This window comes from Leptonotus elevatus, chromosome 4, assembly GCF_054856555.1.
Source record: "Leptonotus elevatus isolate MCC_2025b chromosome 4, RoL_Lele_1.0, whole genome shotgun sequence".
Classification (NCBI taxonomy): Eukaryota; Metazoa; Chordata; class Actinopteri; order Syngnathiformes; family Syngnathidae; genus Leptonotus; species Leptonotus elevatus.
The window spans coordinates 12,808,217-12,822,546 of record NC_141242.1 but is presented as its reverse complement, the minus strand read 5'-3'; the positions used below and the strand labels follow the sequence as shown (position 1 = coordinate 12,822,546).

At 41.1% G+C, this 14,330-nt stretch overlaps 1 protein-coding gene across 1 annotated transcript in view; it reads left to right on the top strand.

Moving 5' to 3' along the window:
- Positions 1-14,330, top strand: part of plxnb2b (plexin b2b) — a 187,787-nt gene that overhangs the window by 155,822 nt on the left and 17,635 nt on the right. The window contains exons 20-29 of the mRNA XM_086072633.1: positions 122-301; positions 1,504-1,600; positions 3,754-3,951; positions 5,963-6,142; positions 6,939-7,075; positions 8,144-8,244; positions 8,327-8,556; positions 10,124-10,305; positions 12,251-12,317; positions 13,242-13,388. Coding sequence (XP_085928759.1) covers positions 122-301; positions 1,504-1,600; positions 3,754-3,951; positions 5,963-6,142; positions 6,939-7,075; positions 8,144-8,244; positions 8,327-8,556; positions 10,124-10,305; positions 12,251-12,317; positions 13,242-13,388 — 1,519 coding nt within the window. The remainder of the gene's footprint in view (positions 1-121; positions 302-1,503; positions 1,601-3,753; positions 3,952-5,962; positions 6,143-6,938; positions 7,076-8,143; positions 8,245-8,326; positions 8,557-10,123; positions 10,306-12,250; positions 12,318-13,241; positions 13,389-14,330) is intronic.

The following is a 14,330-nucleotide window of genomic DNA, read 5'->3' as shown; positions in this document are numbered from 1 at the left end:
ACGAGCCAGAGAAGATTTAACAAGCTGTCAGCCCGTTTCCACTTTGGCCTGCGCCGGCCCAGCGTCACCTCTCACCTGCGGCCGCCGCTGAAGTTTCCCCCTCCCTCCCCGCTGTCTACAGGGAGCACTTTGGAGAAGAAATCACCTGCAGGACGGGGAATCTGGCTGATAAGGTGCCCTCTGACCCGCTGGCTGTCACAGTGAAGTACGGGAGGGTCGCCGTCACGCGCATCAACAGTGCCTTCCAGTTCTTGGAAAACCCCACCGTGCTGGAATTCCAGCCCAAAGACAGCTTTGTCTGGTCAGTGATACACACAACACTATACCTGCCATGCTTAGTTTGAGTTTTCATAGACTGGCTAGCTCACTAACAAACTCAAACTATCACAGTCATAAACTCAATAATTAACTCACTACTACTACTACTAGACAGTGAATGAGTGACTTGGTCACCTTGATAGGTGAGATTTGTGACTCACTTGAGTGAGTTAAATAGTGACGTTGTTAGTAAGTTAGTTTGAGTTTGTTAGTTAGCAAGTAAATAGCTTGAGAGTGAGTGAGTGGGAGAATAAGGTTGAGCTTGTTAGTTACTGTGTTAGTTACAAAGTTAGCGAGTCAGTCAGTCACTCAACCGACCAACAATGCAACTCATGAACAACTCACTCACTAACTCATTCACTCACTCGAGTGAGGGAGTTAAATAGTGACTAAAAGTTGGTGAGTAAGGTAGTTTTGAGTAATTTGAGGGTGAGTGAGTGAGTGAGTAACTCATGAAAAACTCACTCACTCATGAGCAACTCATGAACAACTTACTCAAAACTGCTACTACTCAGTAAATTAGTCATTTGGATACCTTGATGAGTGAGTGAGGGACTGACTGAGCTACTAAGTTGACTAGTCTAACAGAGTGATTGACAGAGTGAGGTGGTTGTTTTGTGAGTGAGTGAGTGAGTGAGTGAGTGAGTGAGTGAGTGAGTGAGTGAGTGAGTGAGTGAGTGAGTGAGTGAGTGAGTGAGTGAGTGAATGAATGAGTGGATGGGTTGGTGGGGGTTGAGTGAGTGGGTGGGTGGTTGAGTGATTGAGTTGATTAGTGAGTTGTTAGTCGGGTTTGTACATTGATTATTGAGTTTGTGATGTGTGAGTGAGTTTTAAGTTTGTTTATAGCTTTAAAGCCTGAGCAAGGGAATGAATGAGTGAGTGAGTGAAGTTTTAATTACCAGTACTTAATGCGTTTCTATATTGGTCAATTAGTGAGTGAGTTAGTTTGTTTGTAAATGACCTGATTAGTTGATGAGTGAGTACGTTTTTACAAGATTCTTAGTGTGTGATATATTTTTTTTATAAATAAAAAATAAATGTCGCTCCCTTTGTTGATCATGCTTGCCATGCAACTTCTTCTTATTGCAAGTCTGTATTTTCCCTTTTGTTTGTTGACATCTCCCCATCACTTGAATGCAATTTCTAAGTTTGTCCATGTTGTCTGTTATCATGATTGTGTTGCAGCGGCGGGAGAAACATCGTGGTGACTGGCTCAGGTTTCGACATCATCCAAAGAGCCGTCATGATGGTCCAGGGAGAAGACAACTCAACATCATTTGAGGTGTGTGTGTGTCTTCCATTCCTTTTTCAATTCCCTATAATTATCTTCACCATCCTTCCTATTGTCCCCATCTATCTGTTCTCTGGCAATCATCATTTCATTTCTTCCCTCACTCAATGCATTTTTTCCCTTAAAAAAAAAAATAAAAAATCTGTTCCCGCCTGTCCATCCATCTCGCCAGCCCACGAGGAGACAGCAGTGATTCATTCAAACCTCGTCAAGCGTTTCTTCCGCCGACGTGGCACGCCGACACACTTCCCCTCTCTCCCCGCACTACGCGCCGGCCTCCGCAGATCCCGGGAGATTACTTAAGCCTGTATTACCTCATCTTACTTCCCAGTCCATAAATCCTCCAAACCTGTAGGATTGCAGATAGCGGCCAAATAAAATGCGCCCCTCCAGCTTAAGAAAGCGAGATTGACGGCAGCAGGGTGAACTTAAAAGCGGCTCGGCTGTCCTCCAGTGTTAGCGGCCACTGCTAAGCAGCAGAAAAATGTTGATCATTTCCTTTACAGGGCTCAATTTAATGCCGGTATTAAGGTTTGCGGGAGATTATGTGGCTGTGTCGCTCTTTATCGCTCGGCGCTCGCGGCCAACTCTTCTGTTGCCGGCATTGGCAACAGAAGTGGCTGCGATGCGTCTTATCTCAAAGGCCTCGGCTGGTCACCTTCTTAAGCTTGTTGTGCTTTAAGTCATTGAACTCCACCTATATATTTACACTCAATATTTTTGCTGGTATAAACATGCATGGTGTATTGTTGCTCGGCGTCTTACAGTGATAAATACAGTTTTGTTTTTTTCCCGCCAAATAAAACTCCTTTCTGAGAGTTTTCTCATACTTGGGGGAAAAAAACAGCCCCCAAAGCTGTTTTTTGTTGTTTTGCTTTTTTTGCTTTTAATGGCGGTCATGATGGTGGTTCGAGCTACAGTGGATATAAAAAGTCTACATACCCCTGTTCAAATGCCAGGTTTTTGTGATATAAAAAAATAAATTTCAATTCACTGATTGGTTGCATAAGTATGCACACCCTCAATCAAGCAATCCCATTCAAGCTTTTGTTAATTGCAAATCAACACATACCTGCAACCATTTAAAGTGTCTATGCTAGTAGACTAAGTTTTTGTGCTTTCTCGCAAAATGCTGAAAGTTTCGTGCTAACACTGACTTCTATTTCAAGCTGTTCATAATTCCCTCTACGGACAGATGCAAAATGTTCCATATATCACTGCGTATGGATATAGCATGGCAGCAAAATGTGATGACTGGCCTTAAGATATAAAAGTCTTAATAACTCAACTCCAAAAGGTCAGAGCTTGACAGTTTTTTGGGGGGGCGCATGATAAAGGTCACACCACTGCAAACTACAAACACAATCATAAATATTTTGTATGTTAAATCAATACCTCTCTGAAAGTGTCAATCAAAACTGAGCATTATAGGCAGATTTTGTTTTTATAGGACCTCACTAGATTGTGTACCTAATGTTTTGGCCCAAGGGAGTTTCTCAGGGGTGGGAGAATATGGCACATTGCACCCTTTCCACAGCAGATGGTGAATAAGGCGCCGACGGTGACGGTGTGAAAGTTTGCCGCCACTGTGACTGTCTCGCTGAACTCGCTATGTTGCTGCAGGAAGCACATTCCCGGGTGCCAACACTCAGTGACAAAAATATCACCTCGTCGACAGTCTGAAATTGGAAGAATGAGTCAATGTGCTTCTTCTATTTACTAAAAGAGGAAACACTGAATCAAACGGGGTTCCCCCTGCTACATCCACAGCCCTAGTACTGTATAATGATACTGATAATTTTATGGAACATATCTACGTACTCTGTCTTTCTCCCTATAATAATAATAATAATAATAATTACTTATTATTATTATTATGGAATTTTTTTATTATTTATTTATGTATTTTTTATTTTTCTTGTTAAAATTGACCCTGAAAATGAGCAGTATATAAGTTACATATCGGTTCAGATGTTAAAAGTCGGTATGTGCGTACCCTACATTAAACACACACTCTAAGCTTTTACAGCATAAATGGGACTCCGCCTGTTTAATGACACCTAATGTACCGCCTCATATCTTTTTAACGCCTTTTATGTCCCCCTAACTTATGTTATTGTCCGCTTATGCTGTTCGGGTGGCAGGTCGCCCACGAGAAGAACGACACGGTCATCCAGTTCCGCTCGCCGGCGGTCAACGACTCGCTGAGTCAGACGGCCAGGACGTACATCAAGCTGGACAACTGGGAGAAGGACCTGCGCAACTTCGTCTACCACCCGGACCCCGTCTTCTACGAGCTGCCCAAGAGGGTTTTCACCGAGGCCAGCATCATCATCGTCACTGTGAGTGAACGCAGCCTATTAGCGCAAAAGAGATGAGAAAAAGTGATTCCGACGGGTTTATTGTTGATGCTGCGCTTCCAGTATGACAGCACTTTGTTTTTGCTGAGTCACTGTTTTGACGCGACGTGAGGATAAAAATGGAAAGCAGGGGCAAAATGACACTTTTTCCTCCCCCGTTGCGGTTGCGATTGCATAATAGCCACATGTTTATTCTTCTCACTCAGCGGTGTGATTGTTTGTGAGGTCCAATCAAGCGTTTGCTGCAATTAAACATTTAATTTAATCATTTCCCACCTCATAATTCCATAAAGTTAAAGGGATCATTCAAGGGGGTGACAAATGATGTCTAAAGCAGGAATGTCATTTGTTTTATATTGGTGATTTCCTGTGTTGTCTGTGGTACTTATTTAAATAAATGCACGTGTCTTGAAAGCAAAGGGATTACCATTAAACACAATTTAAATCAAGTTTTAAAAAAAAACACATTGTGCATTAAAATGCAAGGATTAAAGGGCTGATTAGAGGTAAACACAGAATTACATGTAAATTATTCTGTTTGTGTTTTTCTGGATGTATTTATTCCCTTACATGAGCCTTCCTTTTCACGAAGTTTTGAAGCCACGCACCCGGTTCAATAATTTCCAGAAAAGATGACTTATCTCAACATACACGCATGCACGCCCTCATATTGCCAGACATTTTTCACCCGAGATGTTTGTTTCTACCATTTTCCGTTCTTTTATAATCATCAGTAGAACAAAGGGTTGATTTAACCAAATCGTATCGAGCAGATAATTAACTTTGATGCTAATATTTTTTTGGGTGGCAAAATGATTTTTCATTTTCTTTCATCACTTCCTCCTACTTTTCAGCCAGTCAATGGACCCGTTCGTGTTTTCTTTTGAGACATTATTAATACTTTATAATGTAAAATTGCACATTGCGAAAGCAACGTTGGCAATAATATTGATGACAATGTATATCAACCACCTACGTCTGTGCAATGAATCAAAATGTAATTATGATTTAAATTTTTACACTCCACAATTACAAAATGGGCGTAGTCGTAAAAAATAAAAACAATTATTAATGCTAATTCTGAGTTGTTTTGAGGCATGCGCACACAAGTTCCTCAATTTTGTTTTTTAAATGTGACAACAGTTCTATGGCAATTTACAAGTGTTTCGCAAGTAAACTATGGAAAACATACTTGAATTTATAAATGTGCAAATGTTTTTCCTTTTGAAATAACTCATTTTATACATTTTGTTTGTTTTAGTTTTTTTAATAATCGATACCATACATATTACCTACCCTGTTCCAGTTGTCTTCTGTCAACCATTCATCTTATAGTCAATTTAGCCATATTGCACTGACCAACACTCACACGCACCCACACACCTTTTATATATATATATATATATATATATATATATATATATATATATATATATATATATATTTTTTTTTTTTTTTTTTTTTTTATGGAAATTCATCACATTGGAGAAGCCTAACCCAATATTATAATGACCTGAATAAATGTGCCTACGGATGAGTCCTTGACTAATTATCCCAACTCAAGCAGCTTATTGACTGCTGTAAGTCAGTGTTGGGGCCCATAATGTTTCCTCATAAGCCTTTCTTTGTATAAACATACGTAATGCAAATTAGTCATGTGTTTATCATCCTCAAGAATCCATTAGTGTAAGTGAAGGCCCAGCTGCTGTACTGTATACAATTGCATAGAGCTTAAAAAAGGAACTTTCGGATCCAGTGCGATGAGGCCATTAGTCTAAAGTAAAACATTTACAAGAAACATCCTTGTACTTCATAAGCTCAAGCATCTTATTCCATCTGCCACACAGCTACTTGGAAATACAGTTAAAGAGCTGCTTTGAAACTTTGTTGTAAATAAGCAAGTAATAAATACGTGTGGCTTGTCGAAAGATTTGGAGCTTGTCATGCCTCTGAGCAATTTTGCTCATTCTTCCTCTCTTCCATTGTCGTGCAGGGTCGAGGCTTCTCCAAAGCCATGACAGCCAAAGAGGCTCAGGCCTTCGTGGGCGACGTTCCCTGTCTGGTCAACACCATCCAGGACGACAAGCTGTTCCTGGACCCGCCCTCCACCAAGCCCCGCGCTCGCTCACGCAGACACCGCCGCGACACTCGGCCCGAGCTGCTGGATCTCATGGTCAGAAACACATTCTCAGTCCATCTGCTTTGACATGAGATGTTTTTGTTTTTTTTTAGTTGTAAATATTTAGAAATCGTATTTACATTTTTCTTTTGTATCAGTTTTATTTTTGTAAAGTGTCTTTGAGTCTTCTGAAAAGCGCTATACAAATAAAATATTTTATTATTATTATTATTTATTTTTTATTATTATTATTTTTTATGAAACGTTTGGAAATGCTGTTTGAATTTTTCGCTTTTGGAAAACAAAAAAACGTCAAAAAAGCCGAAGAGAATGCAAAACATACTTGTGGTTAAACCATGTTTTGATCGCCGAGTTGAAGTCTCTTTAGACTTTTCACTGAATATGAATTTAATACATGTGATGTATGGTAATTTTCTGTATTTCATAGCCTTGCTACAGTGATGATGATGATGACGATGCTGGACGCTGTCAGCTCAGCTCTCAGTGAGCTATTGTTTCATTTTCGGCACTGTGTGCAAAAGTGGCACAACTGGACTCGAGATGGCGCAGGATGCTTCCGACTGAAAATTCGCCCGATTTAAGTGTCAGGCACAATACACTTATGGATTTGTTCACTCAATACGGGGCCACCAACTCGTAGCACTTTAAAACACTCAAAGGCACCACGGTTGTCGGGCGGTGGGACGGGGGCGCGCTGTGCAATTATGTAGATTACCCCATCCTTTGTAGCTTTTAACGTTGACCCCATCCGTAGCAGAATAAATGTCTAAAACGTGCTTGATAATAAGATTCCACACTCTCTCTCTTGCTTTTTGTCCCCCCCCCACAGATCAAGTTTGGCAAAGGGGAGTGGGTGGTGGGCTCGGTGCAGTACGAGACGAAGAACGATTTGTCGCTCTACATCATCATCCCCGCCGTCATCGTGCCCATGCTGCTCATCATTGCCATCTCTGTCTACTGCTACAGGTGAGTTGCTCCGTTTCATCCAAGTGACCAACACTGTAGTATACTGTACAAAAATCAGACACCAATTAGGTACGCCTGCATAATATAATAGTTTCAATCATTTTCACCACTTGAAAGGATCCAGCTGATCCGGAGCATAAACAGAATCAAAGTCCTCTTTATTGGCCAAGTATGTAAAAACGCACAAGGAATTTGTCTTCACAGACACAAACCGTCTGGGAGACAGAACGGGAAGCCTGATGGTTCGCTAATTAGTGCCTCAAGTTTCTTAGATGTGGGGGAAGGAGAGAAAAGAAGAAGAAGGGGGGAGGGGTTATAATCAACATTACATTTATGGAACAATACACGCAGTAAAATACAGGATACAATTCAATGCAGTATATACATTGGTAGTTAATACAGAATCAAAACAGATTGCTTCTTCATTTATTTACTTTACAATGATTACCTAATGCTACAGTGGTTCTTAACCTGCGTTCAATCGATTGAACTATGTCGAGCAAAAAAAAGAAAGTGGTCGGACTATGAGCTATATGAATTCTCATACGTGTATAATGGAATGTATGGTGTTCCACAGGGTTCAATCCTGGGACATCTGTTGTTTTCATAGTATCTGAAAAAAATTCACATTTTATTTTTCAATGAAGGGTTCTGTGGGTACCTCCAACAGCTCTAATGTCAGCTGTCTGTTTACATATTGCTTCTTAGTGCTTTTTAAATCATTTAATAGCTGCTGCGTGTGTTATTCTGCAGCTCAGTCTGTCTTTAGACGCTCTCTCGTTGCTTGTTTCTTTGCCACGCAATCATGTTTTCCTCTGAATGACACACCAGCAAAATGTGTAAATCATAATAATAATACCAAGTGCGGCTAAAAAGACTCATTTGACAAAACTCGAAAATCAATCCGAGTGGCGGGGCTAACAAAGGCAAATATTTGGACACCGCAGAGCTTTGTACAACAACTGGATTTAGGAAATTAGCTTTTTAACAGGAAGTATAATCCCTCGCCGTCTGACGTGTTTGTCTGAATCATTCTGGAGTCGCACTGAATTGTGTGCGTGTGTGCAGGAGGAAGAGTCAACAGGCCGAGAGGGAGTACGAGAAGGTAAAACACCAGCTGGAGAACCTGGAGGAGAGCGTGCGAGACCGTTGCAAGAAAGAGTTTACGGGTATGTTGCAGAACTTACAAAATAGCTGTATCTGCAATGCAGTCATCTGAATCAGTGACCCATTATTGCCTCTGTGCCACAGACCTGATGATTGAAATGGAGGACCACACCAATGACCTGAGCGAAGGTCGCATCCCCTTCCTGGACTACAAGACGTACACGGACCGCGTCTTCTTCTTGCCTTCCAAAGACGGCGCCAACGACGTGATGATCACGGGCAAGGTGGACATCCCCGAGGCTCGGCGGGCCACCGTAACGCAGGCGCTCAACCAGTTCTCCAACCTCCTCAACTCCAAGACCTTCCTCATCAATGTAAGCACACTTTTTTTTTTTTGTTTCATAATAATCATTACAGTACAATATGCAATTATTGTTGTTGTTGCAGAATAATGAAACGCTTCTGTAAGCTTAGCGGCACATTACAAAGAAGGCGATAATTCAAACACATCAAAACTGTATTAAACAGCAGAGCCGTGTGCAAGGTGCATAATGTCAGTAAAGGCAGCAACCTGCTCTGAGCAAATAACAGGTGATCCTATATAAGCTCAACAAATTTCAAGCCTCAGCTGAGATATCTGGGCCCAAACATGTGAGATTGGATTTTCCATTTCAAATTGAGAGTGCTGCCAAAAGCACAGTCTGGATCAGATCCAAATGAAATGTGGTGTGATATTCGAGAGATTGAGGATTCTGGAAAGAGATTATAATTGAAATGTTTGCCTTTGTAAATGACTAAAAAAATCTGTGTTTTGTTTTTATTGTGTATTGTGTATTTTATTTGTGTAAATCTTGTATGTTTGTTTTTATTTTATGTAATATGTTATTTTTGTAATTGTATTTCTTATTATTTAAATCTTTCGGTTTTTTTAATGAAAGAGATTTATTAAAAATGTGTGTTTTTAAATTATTTAGCATGACGAATTGCGTGCGTGTGTGTGTGTGTTTGTATTACCTAAATTCAGTGGAGAAATTGAATAATACAAACAAATCTGGCTTTATGTATGGAAAAATAGTAGACAGTAGTAAAGTAGTAGAAATGTTACGTACAAAAACTGAAAAGAAATCGCATTTCAGTCTCGAAAAAACGACATTCACTCCCTATGCTACGTTGCTAAATGTTATCATTGTAACATACCACATCGGCTGATTATGTCATCGGATTAGTCTGGCACTCACTAATAATGATATACAGTAGATGATTTTGCTGTAATTTTATGCAAAGCCAGCTAACATCAAGATGCTAATGTGCTAACTTGCCCTGTGGGGAGTGTTAACGGTGATGTTTTCTATAGAATAATTCAACCAGCCATTAAAGCTGGATTTGTTTTTCATCTGTGAATATTTTAATTAATGGTACGAAAACAGCTCATGTAAGACTTCCGTCTTATTATTGAGTTCAATCTTTTATCTCCTTTTGTCAAACCTACACATCTGTGCCTGTTCGCACTCCTACATCTCTGCGTGGAATCCTTTTATTGGCTCCTATTTTCAATTCGGCCTGTCTTACCCTGGCGCCCACTGTCAGATGCTGACGGGTCCAATATTAGACGGCTGAAGACACGACGGAGCAGCAGATTGGAAGGCTTCTAATAATCCAACAGTGCTGGCACAAAAGCAACCTTGGAAGTGTTAACTGCAAATCTGCCAGAGTTTCCCCCTGTCTCTCATTTGTGTTTGAGCTAAGCCACACTACGGAGCACAACTATGTTTACCCCATCGTTATTATTGGCTTGCCGTTGATTCTTGTTGTTGTTGTGCTTTTTTTTAACATTTACATAGTTTCCTCAATATATTTTCTTTCAACTTTCCCTAAACACTCGTTGCACACTACCGCTGTCTTTTCCTTCATCTATCCCATTTTGCGCGTCGCCATTTGCAGTTCATCCGCACCCTGGAGCGCAGTCACGACTTCAACGCCAGGGCCAAGGTGTATTTCGCCTCCCTGCTGACGGTGGCGCTACACGGAAAGCTGGAGTACTACACGGACATCATGCGGACGCTTTTGCTGGAGCTCATGGAAGAATACGTGCACAGCAAAAACCCCAAACTCATGCTGCGCCGGTGAGTGAGGAAGGAACCTTGGAAAGCAATGCTGGGAACACTTTTGTGACCTTTTCTGTTTTTTAAACAATCAGGCCATTCATAGAGGAGGTTTAAAAAACAAACAAAAAAAACACACACAAAAAAAGTTACATTCAAATCTGTTGTGGAAATAGTTTACATACAAATTCTTCTCATGTTCTATTTCTTAAGCCGAGTGGCAATCATTAGAAATTTTGTAAATATTAATTTGGGTAAGTTGGAAACATTCCATATTAAATTGTGAAAACTAATTGGAAATTTGTGCAAATTTTTGCCATAATATTTTTTTGTCATAGGGAGACATAGACTAATTCATATGTCTAATTTCCCTTGATAAAATAGCCTGAAACTCCTGTCTGAAGGTAGTTCGAGGGTCATTCCTCATGGCCTAAACAATACACTAATGGGATTTATCAATATAAAATGGTTTTGCTGTCCTCATCAGAATCACTCAATAATCATGAAAATATAGTCGAATAATGAAACACAGAAGTTATACAAGTGGCCAAACTTTTGCGCAGTACAATAATTGATCTTCTTTTTTTTTAATCAATTAATATATGCGATTTTGGCATGCCCCATCCACTGTTTTGCAATACAATGTGTATAATAAGTGGTTAAACTATACCAAATCAATTTAGTTTTTTTTCCTTTGCTTTGACTTCCCCGAAATTTCTATCCACCCTGTCATGTGGTTAGAGATCATCTGTTGAAGCATCTACAGTAGATTGTTGCTCAATAGTTTGACTTATGTTTGGTAATTTCCATGTTATGTTTGTAGATGACTGTTGTCAAGCTTAACATGTCCACCCTGTCATAGTAAAGTATCCATTGACCTCTCAGAAATATGAAATATTTTTAAACATTACGTTATTCAGCTTGCTAACTGAATTGTGTTGCTCCAAGCTCATTAAAGCTAACGTTAGCCAAAAATGTCTACCCTGTCAATGTCCACCCTGTCAGCAGGTTCTCATAGTTTGCTGTTTTCATGTGCATTGTCTTTATTCAAAATATAACAATATATATTTATTTGTTTTAAGTAGGCCTTCTTTGAAGGGAGTCTGGGACCCTTAGATGTGCGTCTGAATGCTTGACCTAGCTATTTTGGAAGGTTATTTCAATAAAATAGCTTTAACGATATATCGTTTTTCATCTCACTAACGTGAAAGATCATGTGAAGGTCAAAGCGTCCAAAGCAGAATCTTGTTTTGTCATCTTTCATTGTTATCGGGATGCGCTGATATCACTTGAACTCTCTCCCATGTTTTGCCACTTAGCCACTGGCTGTTAAACAAATGCGCGTCTTAATTATCCCCCAGTGGAGAGGCTCATTATGCTGATTAGGTCATTGCGCCAACACGAGCCCCCCCTTCTTCTTAAATACATCTAATTAGGCATGCTAACCGCTATCAATGCATGGGGACGAGGGAGGCTGCCGCCGGTGGACATCTGTCATGAGGATCTGTCAAAGTGTCAGCTGAGTATGGAGTCGTTTGATGGACACTGACACTGACAGGCTTTGCAGAAACGCCTTGTCAACATTGTGCAGAAACTTAAATGCGCATCACCACATTCCAAGCTGTCACTGCCATAATTGACCCAGCAGCACTCCAAAAAATGGACCCTCTTTAAGCAGCCTTGACATTATTTGCAGATTTTAATAGATTATTATGTTGTTGGTGTTTTATTATGTTTTTTTATGTAATGTTTGGTAAAAAAAAAAAAATATATATATATATATATATAAAAAATGTTGAATTTTTTCTCCTGTGATGATCGGGAGGAAATGATAATGTCAACGATTCCTCATCTAAAAAGGCTTTCAAAATAATTGGGGTACAACCATTTGTGCCCAAAATCTAGATTTAAAATTCAATGCTTGCTAATTTAGTCTGAAGATGTTGTCATATAATTTGTGTTTCAGATCCGAAACGGTGGTGGAAAGGATGCTGTGCAACTGGATGTCCATCTGCCTTTACCAGTTCCTAAAGGTAACACGCTTCAGTAAGATGCATACGGTAGTACATGATGGAATGATCATTGAGGTGCCCACATTCTCCATTTTGCTGCAGCGAACCATTTTCTCGCTGCCCTCAGTCTCCTCTTTGCTGAAACACAAACCTTTATATATTGATCTGTGTTTTCTTGATGCCCGCATTGTACATATTACTGCAGTGATCCATTTTTGTCTGCCCTTAGTCTCCACTTTGCTGTAGTGGTCCATGTTATAGCCTCCCATGTTCTCTGTTTTGCTGCAACAATCTGTTTTTTCTTGCTGCCCTCAGTCTCTGATTTGCCGTAGTGCTCTATATTAATTACGTCCACAGCCTCCATTTGCCGCAGCAGTACATTTTATCGCTTTGCACTTTCCACTTTGCTGCAGCCCTCTATTTTTATGCTGCTCTCAGTCTCCCTGTCATTGCAGCACTCCATTTTCTTGCTGCCCTCATTCTCCAGTTTGTTGCTCTGCTCCAGTTTCTTGCTGCCTTCAGTCTGCACTTTGCTGAAGCAGTTTATTTTGTTGCCTACCATTTTCTTACTGCCCTCATTCTCCACTCTGATTCAGCAGTTCATTTTTTTTATGCCCATATTCTCCACTGTGGTCCATTTTTTTGCTGCCTTCAGTCTTCATTTTGATGACACGTTCATTTTATAGCACAATGTTCCTACTGCCCTCATTCTCGACTTTACTGCACTGGTCTATTATTTTGCTGCCCTCAATCTCCTCTAGGCTAAAATCATTCTCTTTTGTCAAGAAGTAAATACAGTAGACTCTTGTAAAATGTTATTGTTGTTGTGTGTTAGCATGTCTTGTTCTGAGTGATGCGTTCAATGCGGCGTGGTTTTCAAAGTTCCTCTGGGTTTTCCAAAAATAATCACAATGCGCTTAATTGTATCTATCGTTTGTGTGCCAGGACTCGGCTGGTGAGCCCTTGTACAAACTGTTCCGGGCCATCAAGCACCAGATTGAGAAAGGACCCGTCGACGCCCGAGTAAAAAAAGCCAAGTACACCCTCAATGACACGGGTCTGCTGGGCGATGACGTGGAGTACTCTGTGCTGGTGAGATGGACACGCTAAGTCGCTAACACGTACAAATATAACAGCTGGTTAAAGATTGCACAGACGTGAGTCTCAGTTGTCATGGGAACAGGATCTGTTGGGGGCGGGAACACCCTGAGGCCACCAGCTGCTTTTGTATGACATCCATTTTTAGTGTCATGTACTCGCGCGGAAAAAGACTAGGAGACCAGCCGACGTATTCACGGCTCAGCTTGGAAATGCGACAAGTTCCTACATGGAATCATTATAAGCCACTGCAAAGCTGTTTGGACTTAGCCCACTGCATTCCAGATACGGAGAAGCTAATGTGAACACTGTCAAAGTCAGCACGCTTGCACGCGCGCGCGCGCATGCACACACACTAAATAAATAAATATATAAATAAAATGGCTTGTGGGTAATGGCGATGTTGTGGACAATTATCGAATTAGCCCCCAATCATGCTGTCTCCCCCCACAGTGATGGATCTCTTCCTGTGATTGAATTACAGTGTGCAAAGCAAGGCTAGCCCCCCACACGCCCCCCCTCCTTCCCCCACCCCCTCTGGTGGACTTGATTTCACAGGTCTCCACGATTACTTTGGATTTCACGGGCCGCTCTTCACACTGACACTCAAATGCAGAGCGAGTAGGATTGGATTGGCTGCAACCCTCCCCTTCCTCCCCCTGCCGTCATCCCTCCACCCCCCTTTAACGTCAACTTCCCCCTTGCCATTCTTTTGATTTCATCAAGTGGTCAATTAGTTCCTGGCCGAGTGACTCAAGTTGCTCCCGCCGAGCCGCGGTCATTAGCCCGGGGCCGAGGTGACAGAATTCCTATCAAGTACCACCGCCTGTGTGTGCGTGCGTGCGTGTGTTTGTGTGCGACAAGCTTGGTTACCATGACAACCACATATTGCCAGCAGAGTTGTGTGTGCGTGTGTGTTTCGAGTGGGAGGTCAAA